General features: G+C 35.0%; 1 protein-coding gene across 3 annotated transcripts in view; it reads left to right on the top strand.

Moving 5' to 3' along the window:
- ROCK1 (Rho associated coiled-coil containing protein kinase 1) overlaps positions 1 to 23,807 on the top strand; it is an 88,595-nt gene that overhangs the window by 52,272 nt on the left and 12,516 nt on the right. For all 3 annotated transcript variants that reach the window (XM_065830321.2, XM_065830319.2, XM_065830320.2), the window contains exons 12-27: positions 199 to 287; positions 1,860 to 1,908; positions 2,446 to 2,581; positions 2,950 to 3,041; positions 3,170 to 3,416; positions 4,873 to 4,979; positions 6,088 to 6,238; positions 7,315 to 7,475; positions 8,351 to 8,535; positions 9,191 to 9,260; positions 10,668 to 10,762; positions 12,602 to 12,767; positions 14,782 to 14,875; positions 16,369 to 16,457; positions 16,672 to 16,860; positions 17,393 to 17,558. In XM_065830321.2, coding sequence (XP_065686393.1) covers positions 199 to 287; positions 1,860 to 1,908; positions 2,446 to 2,581; positions 2,950 to 3,041; positions 3,170 to 3,416; positions 4,873 to 4,979; positions 6,088 to 6,238; positions 7,315 to 7,475; positions 8,351 to 8,535; positions 9,191 to 9,260; positions 10,668 to 10,762; positions 12,602 to 12,767; positions 14,782 to 14,875; positions 16,369 to 16,457; positions 16,672 to 16,860; positions 17,393 to 17,558 — 2,086 coding nt within the window. The remainder of the gene's footprint in view (positions 1 to 198; positions 288 to 1,859; positions 1,909 to 2,445; positions 2,582 to 2,949; positions 3,042 to 3,169; positions 3,417 to 4,872; positions 4,980 to 6,087; positions 6,239 to 7,314; positions 7,476 to 8,350; positions 8,536 to 9,190; positions 9,261 to 10,667; positions 10,763 to 12,601; positions 12,768 to 14,781; positions 14,876 to 16,368; positions 16,458 to 16,671; positions 16,861 to 17,392; positions 17,559 to 23,807) is intronic.

Genomic DNA, 23,807 nt, shown 5'->3' on the forward strand with positions numbered 1-23,807 from the left:
TTAACTTGTTTACTGTAGTTAACTTTTTTAGAAATTTGGGGGTGGGGGATATCACATTTTAATAAGGTAAAAATCTAGTGTTGAGATAGAAGTGAGTAAACTGTAGTACAACCTAAGCAGCACTGACTATTCTGAAGACCTTTTTTAAAGTTTTTAAATTTAATGCATGTTCTTTCATGTACCAATATATATTTAAAGCTGGAAAATATGCAGAGGATGATCTATGAATTGGAAGAACAACTACATAATGAAATGCAGTTGAAAGATGAAATGGAGCAAAAGTGCAGGTGAGACTTTGAACTTTAATTGTTTACATAATTTAAATATATCTAACACTTCACTTCTGTATTACTGCTTTAGGGATTACCAGAATAACACTAAGAATGATACTGTAGATCTCCAAGGGAATTCCAGGCCCAGGTTTAAGTAATTCTAAAACAATATTTGAATTGTTTTCTTGACTACAGTATGAAGAAAATGTTTTGTTTTCATTGGCACCCCTGTAACATGTATTCTTTCTGAACACTTGAGTATTCGAGTTTACTTGATACCCTGAATTCAGGTGTTTTATTGGACTGAAGTATACAATGATCATGCTGATTTTTTAAAATGTAAAATACTGTATATATGGCATATATTTGATTAATAAAATTAACTGTCTGGTTTCTAAATACATGGTACTTTTTGGAAAACCACATACCTTTTTTTTTTTTTCAGTGACTGATAGATAAAAAACAACTATTTGCTTTCTACAGTCTTGTTTCTATCATGTTAAGAAGTACCTCTCTGAGAATTTGCCTATTTCTTGGAGCTACATTTATGAACAAACAGTTGGGATTCTTCTTTTCTGATAAGCAGAAATCTTTACTCTGATCCATGCAAACTAAATTCCCCTTCAGTTAGCTCCTTTTCTTGGAGACTTTTCCTGAAGGCCTAAATAAAGCCAGGATGCAACACTAGATATATGATATAGGAAGAATTTAGATTAATGAATTAGGACTACAGTGTGTAGGACTATACAACCTACTTATGTGGGAACCAGTAGCCAAAATGGTCTAGTGGGAATTTAGACTGTGTGACGTCACTTAATCACAACTGCCATGTTCCCGTGTTTGGATTGTGTTCCACAAGCAGGATGTACTTGGCTTGGAAGATATTAGATAACTGTCTTCCTGCACAAGTGTGTCTTCCAATATGTGATGGCATTTACTGCAGAGTTAGGAGATAGGATATATTGCTGTAACTACTCCTTGTTGTACCTGCCAGGCAACATTGTCTGAGTCCTTTTTGTTTTCTCTGAAAAGGGGTAAATAGCTAAAAAACCACAATAGATGTGTCACTGTTATTGTCATTTAACTGAGGTTTTGCTGTGCACTTAACCTCACTCTCTGTATAGTACTATGTTCTAATACATTCCTTCCACAGAGAAAATTCTAAACAATATTATTTAAATATCTTTCTCCATAGTAGGGAGCGGTCTACTGTTGAATTAATGAACCATTTTAGATATTTGGCAAGTTCTTCAACTAGAGGAAGTTTTAACAGTTCACTGGAGTATTCTAATGATAGCTTGTTGTGTACTTACACTGTTTTTACATTTGCAGATTAGGGATAAAATGTGGTACCTAAAAGTTTTCCACATATAATTTGCAGCAAAGTTGATAATATACTTAATAATGTATTTTACAAATTATTACCAGTGATTGGTTTTTTTCCTTCAATTTCAAATGTTTACTACAAAGGAATATTAGCCAGAATGTAATGTTTTAGTAATTGTCCCAAACTATTTCACTAGAAAAACCACTATGTATAATGTATCCTTCTCAAATATTACTTCAATGGTTTTCTTTTATTTTTAGATCTTCAAACATAAAGCTAGACAAGATAATGAAAGAACTGGATGAAGAGGTAATTTTTTTCCTTACTGAAGCCTTCTTAGCTGGGTAAAAAATGTGGGTAGTATTTTCATGATTTAAGATATTTCTTCTGTTACTAAAAATATTGTTCTGAGTTTAAATTTGAGACCAAACCATCACATTTCAATACGTAGCACTGGGAGATGAATTTTTATTTGTACACATTTTCAGAAACTTTCTTTTGGCAAATCACACTGAGTTCTCTTTCATCTGCTAAATGTTTTGCTTAATCTTGCTCATAGCAATTTCTCTGGAGTTTATAAAAATCAGTTACTCTAAAAAAGAGTTTATATATAGATGATTTTCTACTGAGTCCTTGCATTGTCTCTTAATAATTTTAATAGTTACTTACTTATAATCACATTAATGATGATTTTTCTAATTTCGTAAGTTTTGCCTTTCAAGGAAGCCAGAAACCCATTCATTGGAAACAATGTATCAGTTTCCTTGATTAGTTAGTTGCAGAGATACTCCTTTAGGGATCATTCCTTAAAATGTAAATAGAAAATAACAATGCTTATAATTTTAGGGAAATCAAAGAAAGAACTTAGAATCGACAGTGTCTCAGATTGAGAAGGAAAAGATGGTATTGCAACATAAGTTGAATGACTACCAAAGAAAAATGGAACAAGAGAATGAAAAAAGACGGAATGCGGAAAATGAAGGTATGCCATGATGTCCAAACATGGACACTGATGAGGTGTATGATGTTTTTTGGAGAAAAATTTATGACGTTAGCATCTGAAGTGCTACGCAACTTTAAAATGATCTTTTCAAATAATGAACACAAATGTTGAATTTCTTTTTTAAAAATTTTAACTAGAGCACAATATTTTTGTCTTATTTTCAAATTATGTTGTCTACAGTGTGAATTGTTCTGCAAACACAAAATTTGACCTGAAAGTGCATATAGGAAGCAAAAAGTCAATGAAAGACTTATGGCAAGAATTTATTTGAGCATGTCGGTGTAAAATAATAAAAAACCATAGGGATTTAAAAAATTTAATGTATTAATGATGTAATTTCTCTTCAGTGTCTACACTAAAAGACCAGGTGGAAGACTTGAAAAAAATCAGCCAACATTCACAAATTACAAATGAGAAGATAACACAATTACAGAAACAAGTATGTTGCTTTTGTTCATTGTCTTCATTATTTCTTAGATTTGAGAAGCAGTATTGAGCATTCAGATACAAAAAAACTGGTCCCAATAATTTTTATATTTGAGAATCTTGTTTGTTTTATTTTAACAGCTAGAAGAAGCAAATGATTTGCTGAGGACAGAATCGGATACAGCAGCAAGACTGAGAAAGGGTAACACAGAAATGAGCAAGTCACTAAGTCAGGTAGAATCACTGAATAGAGAACTGCAGGAAAGGTGCAGAGTTCTAGAAAGCACGAAACTGCAGGTGGAGAAAGATTATTACCAACTACAAGCAGCTTTGGAGTCAGAACGAAGGGACAGAAGTCATGGATCTGAAATGATTGGAGAACTACAAGGTAATTCTTCTGTAATTATAATGTACTGAAAAAGTTGTGATAATCCTACTTTATTACATACAGCTACATAAAGGGAGGAAAGCCATCTGCAAACCAAATGTCACTTACTAGAACAATTTCTGAAGATTAGGTCTTGCTTCTTGATTGTGTCTGAGCGGCTCTTGGGTGGGAGACTATGAAAATCAAAGAGTGGGAAACCACTGATTGAAAGTCTATTGGGCTGTCCTGACTAAAAGTTTGAATACAAAAATATGAAAAGTTGATATAGTGCTAGAGAAGACATGAAAGTCTGTCTGACTGCCTTGGTGTAATAGCCAAGCTGATGTACCCTTGTGGTGGTTGCTGTGGGAGATGAAGAATAGTTCCTCAGTCCATGGCAGAGCGCTTGAATCACAGTTAGGTGAATGCATATTGTATTGGTACCTGTAGATCTATTTGAGACTGATGTTCTGCATAATGTGCCTTATCTACATATTAGTGGAGTTAACGTCAGAAAAGGTGCTTGTTGAATAACACAGCAGAACTTGGATTAACAGAAGAAATTTTGCATATTAGATACTGGGAGTGATGCAAGGCAGGCAGCAAATTTTCCATGTGATTGTTTTTTGTGAATTGTTACTAATGGCATGCATAAGGAGTGGCTGAAGAGATCACTTTCCTTTACAATGTTGTCAGGGTTTAATTTCAGGGTGACAATAAACTGTGGCAGATGCTTTATTGGCCCCCTCAACTCCCTTGCTGCACCACCCCCGCTTCCCACTAAGGAAAGGCGATAGAAAAAGCAAAGAGAGAGAGTTGGAAAAAGTTAAAAATGTTTTACTAATGCTACTAATAAAATAGAGAAAATAATACAAAATATACAAAACCAATCTTGAAAGTTCTGGCAAATGGGAATTGCTCTGGGAGCTGTAGGGCCAGCACCCGAAGTCCTGGGTTGGACTCTGCAGCCAACTGGACCTGGATTCAAGGATGCAAAGTCTGTCACTAGGCCTCAGTTGGCAGGGACGGCAGCAGAGTCCTTCCCAGATGTCAGCCATAGTTGAAGAAGACGAAAAATGGCCGAAGCCCTTGTGATCTCCCACTTTTATATGAAGTATCACGTGAATGGGATGGAATACTTAGTTGGTCAGTTTTAGTCACCTGTTCAGTTCACTCCTCCTTGCCTCTCTCACTTCTGGGATGTGCATCCTTATCAGTGACCTTGCATTCCATTGCTATGTCTACCAAAACGTGTATCCTACTTTAGAAAAATGCCGTTACTAACAAGACCTTCGCTGAAAGGAAAATTCACGGATAGAGAAACTCGTCTTGTTTTTAACAAAACCAGGACAAATGTACAGCCTGAAAAATCTGAAGGTGTAAATATTTTAGGGGCCCAGAAATCATTAAAGGTGGAAAAACCTATCAATCTAAGTTAAGTAACTAATATGGAATCATATTTCATTTCTTATGGCAGTTCGGATTACAACTTTACAAGAAGAAGTAAAAAACATCAAAAACAATCTTGAAAGAGTGGAAGCAGAAAGAAAACAAGCACAAGATATGCTTAATAATTCAGAAAAGGTATGGTAAAATGATGTTGAGCTGATGTTCTTTGTCAACTTTTGACTATTATTTTCAAATAGTATTTATTGATGTCCTCTGTTCTTGCTCTAAATCAGTCTTTTGTTAAAATTATTAACTAAATAGTGCTATTTTACTAGCTCATCAGTATGTTAGGTCTCAGAAGTCCTCTTACTTGTAGTTTTGGGTATAAAATTCATGTTTGTCATTCACTATCACTGATTCAAGGATCCAACACATCTGCCAGTAGCAATTTTTATTCTGCCTGCCTAACTTACCTCCTGAAAATCCATGAATTGAACTTGTTAAAAACCTGAAATTTAAATTTCTGCTTTTACTGGATTTTAATCTGGCTGGATCATTGCCAGACCTTTTGATCAACTTTGGAGCCGAACTATTTCGATTTTTTTTCTTCCCTCCTAAAGAATGGTAGCAGCATGTTCCCCTTACATTTCTGATCTCCTCCTCAAGACAGAGAAACAAGAAGAGTAAAAGAAAATCCTGCACCCTTTTTCCAGATAGGCTACGTTGTTAGCTGTATGTTTTGAGGTCAGGTAGACACTTGCAGTGCTGTGTGGTCTATCCAAATAAACCAGAGAGATATGACTACCTGTGGGGGAAGGTGCAAGCAGTCACTGCTTTTTTTTCTTTGGCATTACATGAAGCTGCAATCTAAACACAAGTTCCTGTCTCTCAAAGCTCATCTCCAGTGCTTGTTCCATGAGTTACTTTGAATAGGAAGCAGTCTGAACAATGAAATAACATAGTTGCATCCAGGTAACAATAATTCACATTCCTCTGTGCTCTAGTGTTGTCATTGGATTAGTTGTATTTTTCCAATTTTGATGACTACTAATTATTCAAACTGAGAAGTTTCCATTATCTTATGAATTTATAGACTACTGAAAAAAGTTAATGAAGTTTTCTCTAGAGCACTGAGTGCAGTTGTGGCTGCTGCCATTCTTTATTAAGCATGGAAAATAACATGGATAATTTCTTCATAACAAAAATCTAACACTAAAAAAAGGAAGAAATGAAATGTGTTTCCCTCAGGTATTATAGAAATATTTTATAAATCTGGTAACTTTTTTTTTTTTCTTTTCTTTAGGAAAAGAATAATTTAGAGATAGATTTGAACTACAAACTCAAATCATTACAAGACCGGTTAGAACAGGAAGTAAACGAACACAAAGTGACTAAAGCTCGGTTAACTGACAAGTATCAGTCAATAGAGGAGGCAAGATCAGTTGCAATGTGTGGTAAGTGTTTCTCGCACGTGTTGGGTAAATACATAGTAGAAGGTACTTAGATTATGATATCTTAAAACACATTGTCTTATAATTTAAGTACTCTTATACAAGCATTTAATCCCTTGTATAAAGAAAATGCATATCAAAATTTTAAAACATGCATAATGAAAAATATACTTTAAAAATTTTCTCTAACATGGTGCTTGTACCATAAAAATTGCATTGTTTCTTAATGTTTTGAATATCTTACTGTGTTTGCAGTTCAACGCCTTCCTTGGCTTCTAAAATGCTATTGAATCTTGAAATTTTGTCTAACATTAAATGGAACTGAAAGTATGCATTATCAAGACGGATGTCTTGGAGTATTCGTTCCTGCGTAACTGCATTAAAAATATCAGTGTTGTGTTAGGCTTGTCTGAAATGTTGACGCTTCTTTTATAGATACATACCCATGAATTAAAGACATGTCTTGATATCTTAATTTTATTTATATATATGTATATATGTATGTATCCAGGGAAGTGGTGGAGTCACCACCCTGGAGGTGTTTAAAAGGTGTATAGATGAGGTTCTTAGGGACATGGTTTAGTGCCAGAGTTAGGTTATGGATGGATTTGATGATCTCGAGGGTCTCTTCCAACCAAAATGATTCTATGATTGAATACATCAGGTTTTCTTTGTGAAGGTCATCAGTACCAGCATGTGTCGTTTATAACTCTTCAGAAATGGATGATACCATTTCTTTTCTTTCCATGTACTATCCATTTGCAGAAATGAAACTTTGCCTTTATAATGGTTACTTCAAGAATTTGCATTTTTCAATTTCACTATTTATCTTTCAGTTGCCATCATAATATTCCAGTGCTTGGAATGCAAATTGGAATTCTATTTCTATTTTAGTGTTTCTTGTAATAATGCCAGGAAGTTTTTACTCAGTAATCAGTCCATCTAACAGCAGAAGAGCTTAAATAGATTCACAAAAGGGTCCGAAAAATATTACGATATTTAAGGCTGTGTTTACGAAAGCGTTATTGCAGATGCTACATATTCATTTTTATTGTTTTTCTTTCCTTAATCTTGTTTAGAAATGGAAAAAAAAGTAAAGGAAGAAAGGGCAGCAAGAGAAAAGGCAGAAAATAGAATAGTTCAAGCTGAAAAACAGTGTTCCATGCTGGACTTCGACCTGAAGCAATCTCAGCAGAAACTAGAACACCTTCTTGAGCAAAAGGAAAGACTGGAAGATGAAGTAAGTGAAATTTTCATCACTGATAATTTTTTATATAAATAAGAATTTATAGCTGCATAAATAAAAAATAAAATTCACTTACATTGAGCTCCTTGTATAGTACATCTCTCAGTAGAGCTGTAGACAGTTGTTGGCCTAAATGGTGCTCGGTAGTTTCCACTTGCTTCTTAGGTCTTAGATGCCTTAGGCATTCAAGCCCTTAATTTTATATAATGCAATTTTTTGTGTTTTCTTTTTTTAAAGGAAATATTTGCTTGTGAATTTGACTCTGTACTCTGATTGGTTTTGCAGTTCTGAGTTTACATTCTCCAGAAAAGCATTTTTTCAAGGAAATTCAGTTAGAAAACTAGGTACTAAGAATAGTAGTTTCATCTGTGCTTTTTCTTCACAGGGCACTGAAAATGAAGGTTATAGCACCTTACTTTGGGGTCACAACTTGTGTAAATTAGTCTTTATATAGCTGAAAGGCTGCAATTCTTTCTAGGGTGAGAAGTTTTTAAGACCTGAAATCCACAGAGAGGTTTGCAGGACTTTTCTGCTGAAGTTAGGTTTCTTTCAAGTTTCTTTCAAGTTAGGTTTCTTCTAGTGTTGCCTTTAAGATAAGATAAAACACATTTGGGCCTTTGAAATAAGCCAAGTATGGGGCAGCTTTATCATCCTGCAGTGTCATATCAGTACATTGTGTAAGGGCAGCAGCTTTCTGTAAGATTGTTGTACTGAAGTGTTTGGAGATCTAGGAATATTTTTACACGTTGTACAATGTGTAGCATCTAGGCAGTGGTGTTTGACATAAAATAACCCATATATGAAACACTTTCAACCACATGCAATTAGTTATTCAACAAATGCTCTTAAGTGGAATATTTCTCTTTTAGGTAAAGAATCTAACACTTCAGCTAGAACAAGAGACGAATAAGCGAATAATGGCACAGAATGAATTAAAGACACAAGCTTTTGAAGCAGATAACTTGAAGGGTTCCGAGAAGCAGCTGAAACAGGAAATCAATACATTGTTGGAAGCAAAGAGATTACTGGAATTTGAGTTGGCTCAACTTGCTAAGTAAGTAAAAATCTGAAGTAAAATGGAAAAAGTTGCTTAATTATACATGCACTGTTTTGCTTGTTCCTATTAGTGAAAAATGTTCTCTGGTACATAGGCATTTTTTCCTAAACTAGAAGAATATTTTTAGCTGCGTGTTATGATTTCTGTATGTATCCTTCAGCGTTAGAATATTTTTGTTATGAGCTATGATGTGAAACAATTCTTGGCTCATCGTTCTATGTCAAGGCATATATGCCATTTCTATTTGAGTGACTTCTTTATGGATTGACTATGATACTACTTATTAAATCATGTGGGACTTTTAGTTTTACTTTGTGGGATTCTTTTCCTTAACATTTCTTAAGCTAACTGAAGACATTTTTCATTAAATAGGCTTCTATCTTATCTTCCTTCAGCTGACATAACCTTTCTCTATTTAGAGTACTTCTTGTCTTCTAAATTACATACTGAAACGATCATCAGGGTAGAATAAATAGTGTAATTAAATCAGAATTCTAGGATACAGAAAACTGTTGATCCTTGTGAAATAATATGTGTGCAACTGTAAGATTTTTCTAGGATGCTGTTCTTGTTAGACATAGTCTGTCTTTTTTAGTCTGTCATTTTTTAGTAGCTGAGTTTTAACATGTTTTGGTTTTTTATTCCTTCAAAGACAGTACAGAGGAAATGAAGGTCAAATGCGTGAGCTTCAGGATCAGCTTGAAGCTGAGCAGTATTTTTCGGTAAGACATGCGAAGAATTGTGCTATATTTTGACATGAAATCATTGAACAGTGAATAGTTTGACAAATTAAAAAATTTTACATGTAAATAACAACCTGATTTTAATCAGCGATTCACAAAATCCTGTTTGAAATACAAACAATGAATAAAAAATTAGAGGACGTTAGATAGCTGATCTAATATGTTGCTCTGTAGTTGTTTGCCAAATCTTATGTATTATGTTAAGTAACTTATCTGAATTATTCATCAAGGTAGTTGTTATCTTGAGGTTGGAAAAGAGGTATTTTTCTGACGTATTTGCAAACTTTCTAGAGTTGAAAATCTGCATACTTACTGCAATACATTCCATGCAATTGATCTATCCTAAGTATTTAAGAACTATAGATCCAATAGCATTCTGCACATATTCTACATCCTTCTAAAAAGATACCTTCTCTGACCTGAGACCCTGAAGAGCTTTCTTCAGTACTCCAGGTAGCCAAAATGTGTATTTTATAGATTTAGTCTGATCTGTTTAATTTCTGTGTAAAGAAACAGTAGCATGAGATGCTTCATAATGCCTGAAGTTTAGATACATTTGTGAATATGGACAGTTTCATTTCACTTTGGGAAGTACTTTTGAAATTTGGTTCTACCTTGAAGGGGCAGTAAAAATTTTTGTGTTTATTAAACTGCGTATGATTGTAATTTCATTATGTGTTATAGAGTTTTGTGCATTTTTGCTTAACATATTGTTAGTGGGAAGATCTAGAATATTGTGTTTCAGTCTCACTTTTCTTTTTTCACTAGCATGTATTAGCATTTTAAATGAGACATTCGTAATTCAGTCTGAATATTTAGCGAAAGTACTTCACTGTAAAAGATGAAATGTTTACTTTCAGAATTACTACTGGTGTTAATAACAATATAGTAATTAAGAACAGAAGTCATTCACATAAATCAGACTTCTGTTGAATCAGTTATTAAGCAATAAGCTTAAAGTCTAAGAGAACAGATGCATGGATACAAACAGAATGCAGCAAGCAGAAGCACAGGACAAGTATTAGCTTGTGTGACTAATGTTTTCAGACAGTAATGCTACAAGAAGATGCAGTTTTGTCCTGTTGTCTCCAAAACACCTGCTCAGCTGTGTCCTAGTGCCTTCTTTCTGTTCTGTCAGCAAGTGTGTTTGTATAACTATGTTGGAAACCAGACTAGAAAATTGGAAACTAACCTGGTCACATCAGTTCCCCACAGAAGGGAAACGGGAAAGGGGCATCTTGGACAGGCAGGAAGGAGGAAATTCCATTAAAGACATTACTGGCATGTGTTGGAGTTTGAGAGGTTCAAACCAACCAGTACCAAAACAATAAAGAATTTCACTATGGAATTTTTGTAATGCTTCTTTTTTTATGCTTTCTTTTACAGACACTTTACAAAACTCAGGTTAAGGAGCTGAAAGAGGAAATTGAGGAAAAGAATAAAGAAACTCAAAGGAAAATGCAGGAATTGCAAAATGAAAAGTATGCCCATTGTGTTCCTCAAATAGACATAAGTTTTTTTTCATATAGTGTGGTCTCACTCATGAAGATTTTGAATCAGATTTAAGATGTTAAATACCTTCAGAAAAAAATAGGTCTCAAAAGTGTTATATAACACCTTGTAACACCTTGTAACATGGCAAATACATAGAATGTTACCTATGCTGACTCACAAAGCCAACTATGGTTATTTGTATTTGCTTTGGACTATTTGTAATGTCTGGAAGAAGAATGATGACTTCAGAGAATTTAGGAAAATGCAAAATGTTGAAAAAAATTACAATTTGTGATGATGATCTTGCTTGTATAACAACTTTTTCTATTTGATTATATTATCCTGATAATTACTTAGTATATTTCTATAGCAAATAAAATAATTTGAGAAAAATATAATTGAAATACTTTGAATTCTAAGTTTCGTATACTTCTGATTACAGCAAAACTAGTTCACCCAACAACCATTAATTGTGATGTATTATTTTCTAAGTTAGCAAATAAGGAAAGAGGGGGGTTTTTAATCTTGGGTTTTTTCCAGTTTATTAATTTATTATATATATATTTATTCTGAAGAAGGAGACTGTAGCCTTTTGCATGAAGCAGAGTTTCTCTCTCCTGAAGTCTGGGTCTCTTGTTCTATTTGAGCATCAGCATTGCAAAACAATCTGAAGGGAGGAGGTTGTGTACAGTGTTCATGATGCATTTCGGTGGACTAAGAAAGGGAGAAAGAAAATGTGTTTGGCTGATAAATATGATGTAAGAGGAAAATACCTGTCTATGCAAAGTTGTTCAGGAGTAGTATCCAACTTAAAAAGAAAAATGGGATGAGGGGGAAAGGAAGAAAGGAGAGACTTCCTTTAGTTCTCTTGTGGGTTTTTTTCTTTTTCTCTTTTCTTACTTATTTTTGTAGATCACTTTTATTCTCTTCCCTCACTGTTCTCCACATTCTTGTGTTCAAACTGAGTGTATTTCAAGAGTTACCTTTCGACAGTAGCGGCCTGTGTCTACTTCAGATGTATCAAATCAATGAACTCTCAGAGCAATATGGGTTTCATTGCATAAATCTCTTATTTTGCAGTGTGGGAAAGGCATCTGTCACGAGCCCATCCTGCAGCAGTGTTTTACCCCTTCTATCTCAGCATGCTGTGGGCTGTATCACATACGCGGGGTGCATCTGACTCGTGGGTACCAGACTGGTCACCATGCTTTAGGTGGCAAATATATAGGAGCTCTGCCTGTAATCCAAGCAAGAGCAAGGAAGTTTGGCTTGTGTGCTGAACTGATGTGAAGTTGTGTATACATTAATGAGATACTGCACCTAAGTTTCTGCCCCCTGCCTCTCAAGCTATAGATAGAATTTGAAAGCCTTTCTGCAGAAGGTTGCATAGGTATAGAATCACTATGTTTTCAGAAACATTACACAGTTTTCCGTATTGTCTGGAGCACACGTCTTCATGAGCAGTAGTCTTGTGTGGAAAAAGTAGCTAATAATGATAGGGTTAAGTGTCTTTTGATAAACCACACTGTAAATGCAGTTTAGTGGTTTTTTTTTATTTCTCAAAGGCAGGAGAATGAGTCCTGGTTTCCTAAGGGGTGCTGTTTCATGGATGATTGAGATTTTAATTGAATTACAGTAAGCTTGCTGCTGTAGCTTCTGTGGACCATCAAAAGATACAAGAGTACAGAGTGTGGCTTTGTAAATTTCATTTTTCTTAAGAAATTAAGATGACAGCTAACTGAACAGTATAACTTGGTTTTGTTAATTTTCCTGAAAATTTGGAATGTTTTGTATAGGAGAAAAAAATCTTGATGTCCTTTTTACAGAGAGACATTCACTACCCAGCTGGATTTAGCTGAAACCAAAGCTGAGTCGGAACGGTTGGCACGAGCACTCCTTGAAGAACAGTATTTTGAACTGAGTCAGGAAAGCAAAAAAGCAGCATCAAGACACAGGCAAGAAATGACTGATAAGGACAGCATCATAAGAAGGGTAAATTATTCCACCGTAATTAATATCTATATCTCTCTCTATATATATATCCTCCAGCTGGAAACAGGAATTTATCTTTTTATTTTTAAAGTCTTGATATTGTCATAAGTGATAATTATTTAAGTATCTGAGTTTTGGACTCATTTGGAATCTTAAACACTTCAGTGCCTTCATGACAACTCTCAAACATTTGAAACATAGACTTGATGAGTCTGGGGTGAAGCCAGACTGAAAATCCAGCAAATGTCTATAATTAAGTTATTAAGCCTTTTGTAATTACTTCATGTCATTTCCCGATGTATTTTTAAAATATTGTACATTTGTGAAGGTGTGTGTTACCGACTCCTACTGCAAAAACGCTTAGTCTTAAAAAACCAACAACTTGGAAGTCTTGAGTTTCTTCCCACTGATAAATTATTTTAAAAACCCATCCAAACCCTATACTGTAACTTTTGAGGATACTTTTAGCGTAGCTCTTGGGTATTAGTATGAGGTTGATAAATGAGGAGCTTCAAATAGCAAGGCATATATAGCCTAGTTATTTTATCATTATTGTTTTTTTCCCTTTTGGCATTGGCTTTGCAGATTTTCTTAAGAATCCCGGGGGTGTAAAACTTCAGTAAAACTTGAGGTGTAACTGAACTTGGATCAGTTGCTCAAAGTTTTCTGTCAGCACCACCATGGATATTACACCTCTGCGTAAAGATAGTGGAAGTAGTTTTTGTTACACGTTTTGTTTTATAAGCTTGAAATTGCCAGGATGTCACCATGTTTTGAGAAGTATTTAGCAGACTGTCTCTCTGTGGCATGGAAGAAATAACTTCTGGTCAATATGTTTGTTGGTTTCACATATTCTGACAATTTTGTCAGGCAGCTCAGTACACAATCATTTCCATAGGCTTCAAACAAAACCTTTTTCAGTAATACAATTACGTCTGGGTTTTAATATGTCTCCTGACTGTGTCTTAACTGCTTGAGAGAGTCCAGCGCAGAGCCACGAAGATGATGAAGGGAGTGGAGCATCTCCCTTATGAGGAGAGGCTGAGGGAGCTGGGTCTCTTTAGCTTGGAGGAGACTGAGGGGTGACCTCATTAATGTTTACAAATATGTAAAGGGCGAGTGTCACGAGGATGGAGCCAGGCTCTTCTGGGTGACCACCAATGACAGGACAAGGGGCAATGGGTGCAAATTGGAACATAGGAGGTTCCACTTAAATATGAGAAGAAACTTCTCAGTGAGGGTGATGAAGCACTGGAACAGGCTGCCCAGGGACGTTGTGGAGTCTCCTTCTCTGGAGACATTCAAAACCCACCTGAACGCCTTCCTGTGTAACCTCATCCAGGTGTTCCTGCTCCAGCAGGGGGATTGGACTAGATGGTCTTTTGAGGTCTCTTCCAATCCCTGACATTCTGTGATTCTGTGATATTCAAAATGTTTTCCTTTCTGTTTTTCTTTTGCAAACTGATGTACATATTTACCTTTGACTTAGACCAGATTTAGTTTTATTTTTATCCTGATTTATACCTGTCCTTTATGCTATATGACAGTTATTTAGCAGCAGATGCTATGAATCTACTCTAGCCTTGAATGCTGGAGTTGTATAATCTGTCAGCTGCTTTTCTCTCTGGATTCAGAGACTCAGGCCTCTAGGTACTACTTCTTCCAAAGTAACACATAGTAATTGCCACATTCACTAACTGACAATTTAATGTTGCGTAAGTTGAATTTTTAATTATATAGTACAGTGTTGTCGGTTCTGCAAAGATACACCTGAGCCAGGTGTATTTTGAGCCTTGTGGTAAATCAAGACACCTTAGAATAAAAGTACCATTTAAAAAAAATTCAGGTTTGAGAGATAAGCAAGGTGGGTTGGTTTTGTTTTGTATGTAATCTGAGGAAAGTGTTTGAAGTAAATGACTGTTACAGATTTAAGGCTATTTAAAATAACAGTATTATAAATATTTTTAGAATTTATGTAAGTCCTTTATTTTAAAATATGTTTGTTTTCCTTTAGCTGGAAGAAACTAATAGCACATTAACCAAAGATGTTGATTTAATAACAAAGGAAAATTCAGAGATCAGTGAAAAAATGAAGAAACAAGAGGAAGGTATGTCATGTTAGGAGTTTTAATTCATTTGTTATGAAGCACAATTGAATTTGAAGTATATGTGGCAAAATGGAAATGGGAAAAGAGATTGCTGTTTATCTTCGCTATTATCTTGGGCTTGATGGAAAAAAAAAAGTCATGAATTTCATCTTGAAAATATATCTGCCATGTAAATTGCCACTCTTTCTACTGTATTGTTTCCATTTCCATGCACTGCCTTTGTCGTTGAAAACAATTAAAACCTCAGCTGTAGCAGGAAGGAAAAAGTGAGTTTATGCTCACTGTCCCTCCTCACTTGTTTCAAAACAGGTTTGCACTAAGTTCCGGCAGGCACACTCAGGAATGTCTGTCCAGTGCAGCTCATGCATTTATTGTCTGTGTAACCCAATTCTACCAGCCATGCCCTTGTGTGCATGAAAGCTATTAAGGAAAAGTATTTTACCCATTTCATATTGCACACAATGTATTTATTATAGTTTTTGTTTCTGTCTCCAGTATTTTCAGCAGAGCAGTATCAGTATTTCAACTCCCCTAAGGTCCCACGTACATTCAGAACCTAAATTGTGATTTCCTGCCTATCAGTGGATTGTCATTCTGTTTACCTGCATTCTGACTGTATGGGAAGTTACTTTACTATTCGGATTTCTCCCATGGTTTTGATTTGAGCAAGTGTCGTAAAATCAGAAGGCATGCTTTAATATTTGTTGACTATGAGAGTAAAGGCTTTATCAGTCATGTTGCCAGTGTTGTTGCAAACACTATGTAGGCAGGAAGGCAGAAAAAATATTTTCACTTAATTCTGCATTTCCATAATAGTAGGGATTGGGTGACCAAGCATTTTACAGTATTTTTTTAGTTTATGGAGTTTGTTATTTTTAAATTGTTAAATTGAAAATTTTTCTTTAACTGTTTTTAGTTTTGGTGGAGAAATCCTTACCAGTGAAGTGCAAACTTCTAGAAACTTTGGGAACAAATCAGAAGACTGGAAGTGTGATAGAAAGATTGGTAGAATTGAGTAACCGATGTGTGAGAGGGATGAGGGAAATGTAACAGAGTCATTCCTTGTTTAAAGAAAGCCTTTTTCCCCATGTTCTCTCTATGCTTGATTGGAGAATCCCTACTGAATGCGAGTCCAGTCATATCAGTCTTTTTCTGTGGGGGTACTGACTTAATAAGTTTTGGTTCTGCAGAAAGACTTGGTAGTGCAAACATGAAGGAAGTGGCGCAACAAAATCAGTCATCAATGTGAAGCAAAAATATGTATGTTTGCTTTAGTATTTCATCTTGGTGCCTTTCTGATATATCTTTCTTCTAATTTTCTATAATTACGGTAGCATTAAACCAGTAACCTTTATTGTCACAAACTGTATTTTGCACATTAAGTGACACAGCAGGAAAATGGAGAAAAAAATGGATGCAGTTGTAGAAATGATTAAGCTTAGAAATATTTACGTTGTCCTGAAATATCTCAAAGTTGAATATTGTTTTAACAGAATACAAAATGAAAAAAGAGGAGGAAATCAATAATATTAGAACGCATTATGAGAAGAGCCTTAACACTGAAAGAACTCTGAAGACACAGGTATAACTTTTAATGCAGTTTAATAACAGTAATTACTTTGCATATCAGATACGTTTTCAGTGTATTTTTTTTTTGTGCAACTAACTCTTAGTTCCTGTGAGATTAAGTTTGTATTAACCATGATGTATAATATGCATTGTTGATATTTACAGTTTTGTATGAAACGTGATTGCATATATAATTTTTCTTACTGTTTTTTTGTTTTTCTTAACAGGCTGTCAACAAACTGGCTGAGATAATGAATCGGAAAGATTTTAAAATAGACAGAAAGAAAGCTAACATGCAAGATTTGAGGAAGAAAGAGAAGGAGAACCGAAAGCTCCAACTAGAGCTTAATCAGGAAAAAGAGAAATTCAATCAGATGGTAGTGAAGTACCAAAAGGAGCTCAATGAAATGCAAGCGGTAAAATAATCTTACTTTTTCTGTCACATTGTGAATTCTCTCTGCAGGAAAAATGAATAGCTCCTAGTCTACTCGAAAATATAACAAGTTCTTTGTCAGATACTCAAGGGTGCATAATTTTAGTGAGGCAGAGAACTTGATAAGCATGCTGCTATGCTTATGTTTTCATTCATTTCCCCTTTCTAAATTCTTAACTGTGGAAGTTATGAAGACTAAAATTATGAAGTCTAAAATACTGAATACTGTGTAGTATACTGTTCATGTAGTTTATTTCACTGGTAGGTGGTCTCCTTTTCAAAACAAATGGTAATTTAATAGATTAATCAGACTGTTTTGTACTTGAATGCATTGCTGGATCTTTGATACTTAACTTTTTTCCAAGGCTGAACAAACACTTCTACTATAATAATTTATGCTGGTGCTATTAAAAGTATCTAGAGATATTAAAAAAATAGTAATGAGTTTTGTATTCAGAATACTTTGCTGCCCTATTTTTGGTATCACAGTAACTGTCATGTGTGTATAAATGCAGCAACTAGCAGAAGAATCTACGTACAGGAATGAGCTCCAGATGCAGCTAGATAGTAAAGAGAGTGACATAGAACAACTACGAAGGAAAATTTTGGACCTCCAGCAAGGAATGGATTCTACCAGTGTTGCTAGTCTCCCGTCAGATGAAACAGATGGAAATCTTTCAGGTGAGAGAAAAGCATATTTGAACTACCTGATTTTGTGCATACACGTAGTTTTAGAAGATATTGCTTCAAACAAGTTACTGCCTTTTAAAATCTTCTGACATCTCCACTTCCTTTTTCTGTTTTTTATTTCATAGCTTAGCTTCTTATATATAAGTCTTAATTTCTTCTTACATCACTCCTCTCACTGTATGGTTTGGCATTAGTATCATCTTTTTCCACTTTTGTGGAAAGAGTATCTTTACATCTGCCTCTGGTTGAATATAGTGAATACAATGTCCGGTGTCCAGTGAACAGAATACAGGGCCAGCACTTCCACAACATCATGACTGTATTTTATATCTTGAATGCAAAATTGCCTTCATCTTGTCTGTTCTTACAGTCACATAGCACCTTTTTGACAGGTGGCAATAATAGCTAATGTGAAAAAATAATTGTAGGAATTTCCATTATGCATTTATGTTTGTATGGTACTCAAACATAGCAGATGAAAATAAGAACAAATAATACATATAGTGTCAGTTCCAGGCACTATATTTTGAGACCCATTGTTAAGACTGGTTAGTGATTCCTCCCTTTCCCTCCCCTATGTTTGAAAAGTGTAATCAGTACTTTCATGTGATCCACTTCTGTATCTCTAGATACACAAAAACATGTTTAGTGATAATAAGCTGTGCTTAACAATTTCCATATGTTGAACTGGGTTGGGGATTTTTTGTACAGTTAAGTAATTTTTATAATTACTTGTGAAATTCTTAGTAAATATTTGTTCTACATGCTTATCTTCCAGATTTGCAGCCTGCTTTTCATTGTAGAAAAATATATTCAAACATATGAAAACAGAAAATTATTTTGGGTATTTTAAGACCTTAGTGGATGAGTAATCAGATAAAAGTAAATAGAATCATTTTAGGTGTTTCTTTTCCTGTTAATGTACTTCATGCTGCTCAGATTGCCACATTCTAGAGTTTTTCCAGGGGTCTTAGACCGATTGAAATTTCAGGTAGGTTATGAGACTTAGTATGTGTTTTTATGTAGTTATTTCATTCTGTGTCTATTTTTGTGTCCTGGCTTCCCCTCATATATTTAGATTTTCATTTTTAGTTAGTATTTAAATGAGCTCCATTCTACAATAGATTTTCGTTCAGATAATGATATAGTCTTTTCTTCACAACTTCCATTCTTTCCAAGAAGCCTTTTGCACTCTCAAGTTTGACCTGTAAAACCCTCAGGCAATTGCTATCTTGTAAAGTAAATGTGTGTTTTACTTCTTTTGAAAAAATCTTCCATTGAAACTCAGTATTGGGAATTCTTAGAGCTGTTGGATTGATGAAGGAACATTTTTTTTCTTAGCTGTGACCTGTTAGGAACTCTTCTGGTATTTCTGAACTGTCAGTACTTCTCAGGAGTTTTTAACTTAGATACTGTTTTTCAGTGTATTCCATTTAACTGGGGTAGAAACTAAGTCAGATGGGTTTTAATTTTTAAAGTGCTTTTTCTCCCGTCAAATTCCTATTTGGAATAAACCTTATGTTTGATAGTGTCTCCTAAATAAGGAACACTGTAGTTCATTAAAATCTCTGAAATCCTGTGAATTGAGAGCTTAATTTTTTCTACAAGAAAACAGACTAGATTTATTCTACCTAAAAGGCTGGTTTTGAATTTCCTTACTTCCTTCTCAGCCACTTTCAGCATAATGGGTGTTGCGTATTACACTGAAAACACAGAATGCCTCCACGTGGGCATAGGCACCTTCCCTCCTTTCTTCTTAAGGGCAATAGGATGTCAGTATGACCCCATCGTTTCTTAGACCTTGGAAATTCAGTAGGAATAATATCTTTCTGCCTCGTTGGGGTACATCATTTTCAGTTTTACCCCTGGAGACAAGTGTAGTCAGGCTTCTGGCTCCATGACTTCAATTTTGGAGCAGAAATTTCAGTAGGTGCAAGATCTTTTCAAGTTGGCTGTAACTTTTCCATTGTTAGCTAGAACATCACAATTACAGGAAGTTCTTGTGGTCTTCCTCTTCATCTTCCATACTCATGACCCCTCTAACTATTTCTTTTTTACTAGCCTTTCGTTTGTCTTCTTTTTTTGCCCTTTTCTCTACACATGCCTCTGATTTTTACTGCATTTGTGCTGCTGGTTTTACTGTGTCATAGAGGTAGGACCTGCAATACATATTATTAGGACTTCTCTACATTTAGATCATGTCCATGTCTCTATTTGCTGTTTGCTTGTTTTTTTTTGTTTTGATTTGTTTTGTTTGTGTGTTTGGTTGGTTGGTTTTTTGAATGAGGCTCTGAGTTGATCAGGATTTGAATAAGAAGCAATTTAGGTAATTAAAAGAGATTAAGTGACAGTAGTGTACTCAGATTCATGAATTTGTCAAAGAGCCAAGTAAAGGGCAGAGGAGAGCATTAGCATGAAGGGAGGGGTAAAAAAACCAGTCTTCAAAATAGAAATACCCCATGCCACAGAAAGAGGAAATTGTCTATTGCATAGTTATTTTTCTGCAAACCAAGTAATTAGTTTCAAAACACAGGAGGTGGCACACCACAGCAGTTCTTTTGATACAATTTAGTTGCGTGAAGTTTTTTGTCTTCAACCGTGTGCTAAGCTTCCATCACTACTGTAGCCCAAACACAGACATTCCTTCAGAGCACCTTGAATAGCATCTTGTTGAAGAGATGGATCTGATGAGTAGTCAATAGTATTCTCTAGCTGATGTGTCTGTTCTTAAAGCAAAGACATTCCTTAAAAATATTTAGGGCAAATAAATGGTATAATTAAGTAATTATACTATGATTTATTTAATTTCCTGTCACAGGAAAAACATCATCAGGGAAAAAAATGAAAGCACAATATAATGTAAACATGTGCAAAGAATGATTCCATGGTTCCAGTTCTGGCTACGGACAGTCTCTGGTTTAGTTGAGAAAAAACCTGTTATGAAACAGTGTGATATTAATATTGCCAGAATTCCAGAGAGACATTTGGAACTCAAGCATTTTCTGCTGTCCTCCTGAATGGGAGGGAGGTTCAGGCTATGGGGTAATGTCTTGTCTAATCAGGGAGCTGAGGTTACCAGCCACCAGAGAGGCTGTAAGAGTAGAATTCATAATTTACAGGAAGAGCACCTTGTAAAATTTTGGGTTCAGAACGCTTTGCACTCTTTGAATAAACTCAAGGTAAAACTAAAATTCCTAATACTCAGAAAAAAATTAAGGAAAAAGATATCTCTGTTTGGAGGTAGATACAGAGAAATCACACGGTAACACACCTTATAACTGCATCTCACCTGGAGGTGGTTTCTTTCTGTTGTTGAGCTAAATAACCCCTACAAGTTCTGGTAGCTCCCAGGGCAACTGATTCTGCTCCCAAGGTAGGGATTGGCTCCTTTAGTCAATCCAGGCTGTTCTCAGACTTTTGCTTCACCAGATGGGAAAGAAAGATCATGACTTGGAGGAGGGTTTTCCTTGTATTCAGTTCTAGGATTTTTTGTAACTCTCACTCCTGGTTATTGATTCAGATAGCAGCTCATGTCTCAGTTGATGTCTCCAATGTTAATAGAGTCCTTGCTGGAACAGCTTAAATATTTGCTTTCCTAATGATGATTTTGGAATACCTCTGTCTCGTGGCTGGAATTAGGAAGTCTCGATGCTTACATTCTTGACCATTGGAAAGAGATGCTCTACTGCTCCTGAAGGCACCTGTATTACCTAGCTCCAAGACAACAAAAAGTCTCATTAATCAGTATAGTCGTGGTTGTCTTGTGTGATTTTATGGAAGACTTACTGTTAGAACTCACATTTATCATACTGAATCACAACAAATCCTGGCAATATGAATACTAACCATGAAAATGTTTAGAATGCAAATCCACATTTTCATATATATTCAGAGATAATGATAAGATCTGTAGCCTTCTTTCTTCATATTCTATTCAGGTCCAGCTAGCCATCAGTTAATTTTTAGGCCTATCTTGGATTTTCTGGATTGGAAATATGAAGTATCAATTCTGGGATTCTTTCCAAAATACAGGGAAGTTGTCAGGCAATACTTTTGAGCCTATTTTTAAAGCCAGGAATGGAAGATTCTTTTTCATAGTCTAGATAGCCGATATTTTCTTAATTACTTAATCAGAATATTCATAAATATTATTCTTGTGGATCAAATATTTGTGAAGTGGCCAGATGAACATTTGCAGTTGTGCTAGGTAACTCTGTCAAGGGATATTAAAATGCACTATAAATATTACTTGAGACAGACCTTTGTGGCAAGGTTGGAATGAAAGGGCTCATCTGCCATTTCAAGAGTACATTTTGTTCCAGACGAATGCTAGATTTGTTGAAAACGAGTACATTCAGAAACTGTTATTTTCAACTGCAAGATGTTATTCACAGCTCAGAAATCACCTCTCATGCAAATAGAATTTGCTTACTAAAATAGATTTGTAGTAGACAGAAAAGAATGTCAACCCATTCATTTGTAATAGCTCATCTGTTTTCTACTTCCTTTGGAATTTCTTCCAGAATGTGCTGAAATAGAAGTAAACTTAGAAAAACTCTTACACTGTCCCTAGAAGCAGCATAGTACCTGGTGCATCTTTTAAAATTTATCATTATTGAATCTTTCCAGATTTTCATATGCCATAATTTCCTCAGATGCATACTTTTTCCTTTAGAATCATAGTTGTCTGTACTATATTCCTTGTGATTTGCAGTTGTCTGTACTATGTTCTTTATTAGCAGTTGATAACTTTATTTTGCAATATTTCTAACATTTCTGAAAATGGAAGAATCTTCTCTTGATGCAAAAATTAATCAAAGTATTCAAAATAGGGTAAGCATTATCTGTGGTGCCTGGAGACATGAAGGAAATAGGTTTCCTTATCCAAAGTTTCTGAATATGAAGAACTGAGGTGGAGTCTGGGGGGGTCAAACTCTGTGCCCCCCCCCGCCCCATTTTAATGCAGATATGAGAGGCAGGGAAATAAACATTTCCTTCATTTTTTCCAGGAAGGCTTTTTATTGGAATGAGTTTTTTGCTGATATGCCTTTCTTCCCATTAGAATCTCATAGTTCACTGGTCCCCCAGTACTTTGAAGTTATTCTGTGTGCAGAAATGTTAGGAAATTATTCTATATTTTTAAGTGTAGTCCACTTCTAAATATTGTAAGCTATAAAGCTAGTGCAGGAAGGGTTTTTTAATGCCTAATTTTAATGCCTTGTAGAAGGTTAGGCTGACGGTCTCATAATTTAACATAACAAAGTGTATGGACAGTATGTTTTATATATTTGAATGTGTTTTCAGAGCTTGCTGGGCTACCTCTCACAAAGAGTTATCCCTGAAGGACAAAAGGGACCAGTAGCTCCTTCTTACACAAATATTTGTGGAGACTGTTTCAGCAAATTTTAACTTAAGGTTTTCTAAGTTTTCAGTGCTGCCAGTTAGATTTATCGTAAAGAATGCATACATTAGCTATTGGCCATATTTCTGTATTCTGACACTTTTATTGCAATTCACATTTTTATGATCATTTAAAGGAAAAACAAAACACGAAAAACCACACATACAATTTTCTTAATTATGAAATAAATTTATAACAATGGAGTGAAATTTTTATTATTTCATTCTTACATTTACAAAACTGTGAGACTTTTTACCATGTTACTTCAGATTAATGGAATAACAATAACTTTTCAGTGCTATTACCTGGCTTCATAATTTAAAAAATATTGATCATTTAGCTGGAAGTTATTTTTAAATCTATGAGTCACATTAGGCAGAATGCTAATTTTCTTGTGAGGCTTCTTTGTATCATTGTTAAATTATTTTGGTAGTTTTGTGGTAGGAAAATATGTTATTACACTACTTTTTGGAAAATTGTCCACTGAAAATTTGAGTAAAACACTTGTCTCTCATTCTTTATATCTAGTTGATTCTTCCTGCATTCCTTATTTATTTATCTCCTATGCTTATCTTCTGTGAGTAACGGGACACCCATGTAGCTTTGCTTGCTCTTGTGCGCTCTCCTTCTTTTGTTTCCCTTGGAAAATGTGGATTTGGTTTGCTTTACTTGCTGCATCTTCCTGCTGAGTATTTTCATATAGCCTCTCTGAACGTTAAATTATGTGTATATTGAAAATCTCTTAATCATCCTTGGTTTAAGCTGTAACAAAGCAAAGTCTTTCCTGCCTGGCTCTCTGCAAGCTATTTACATACAGTTTTAGATGTTGACATCAAGGA

This window comes from Patagioenas fasciata, chromosome 2 (genome assembly GCF_037038585.1).
Source record: "Patagioenas fasciata isolate bPatFas1 chromosome 2, bPatFas1.hap1, whole genome shotgun sequence".
In the NCBI taxonomy this organism is placed as follows: Eukaryota; Metazoa; Chordata; class Aves; order Columbiformes; family Columbidae; genus Patagioenas; species Patagioenas fasciata.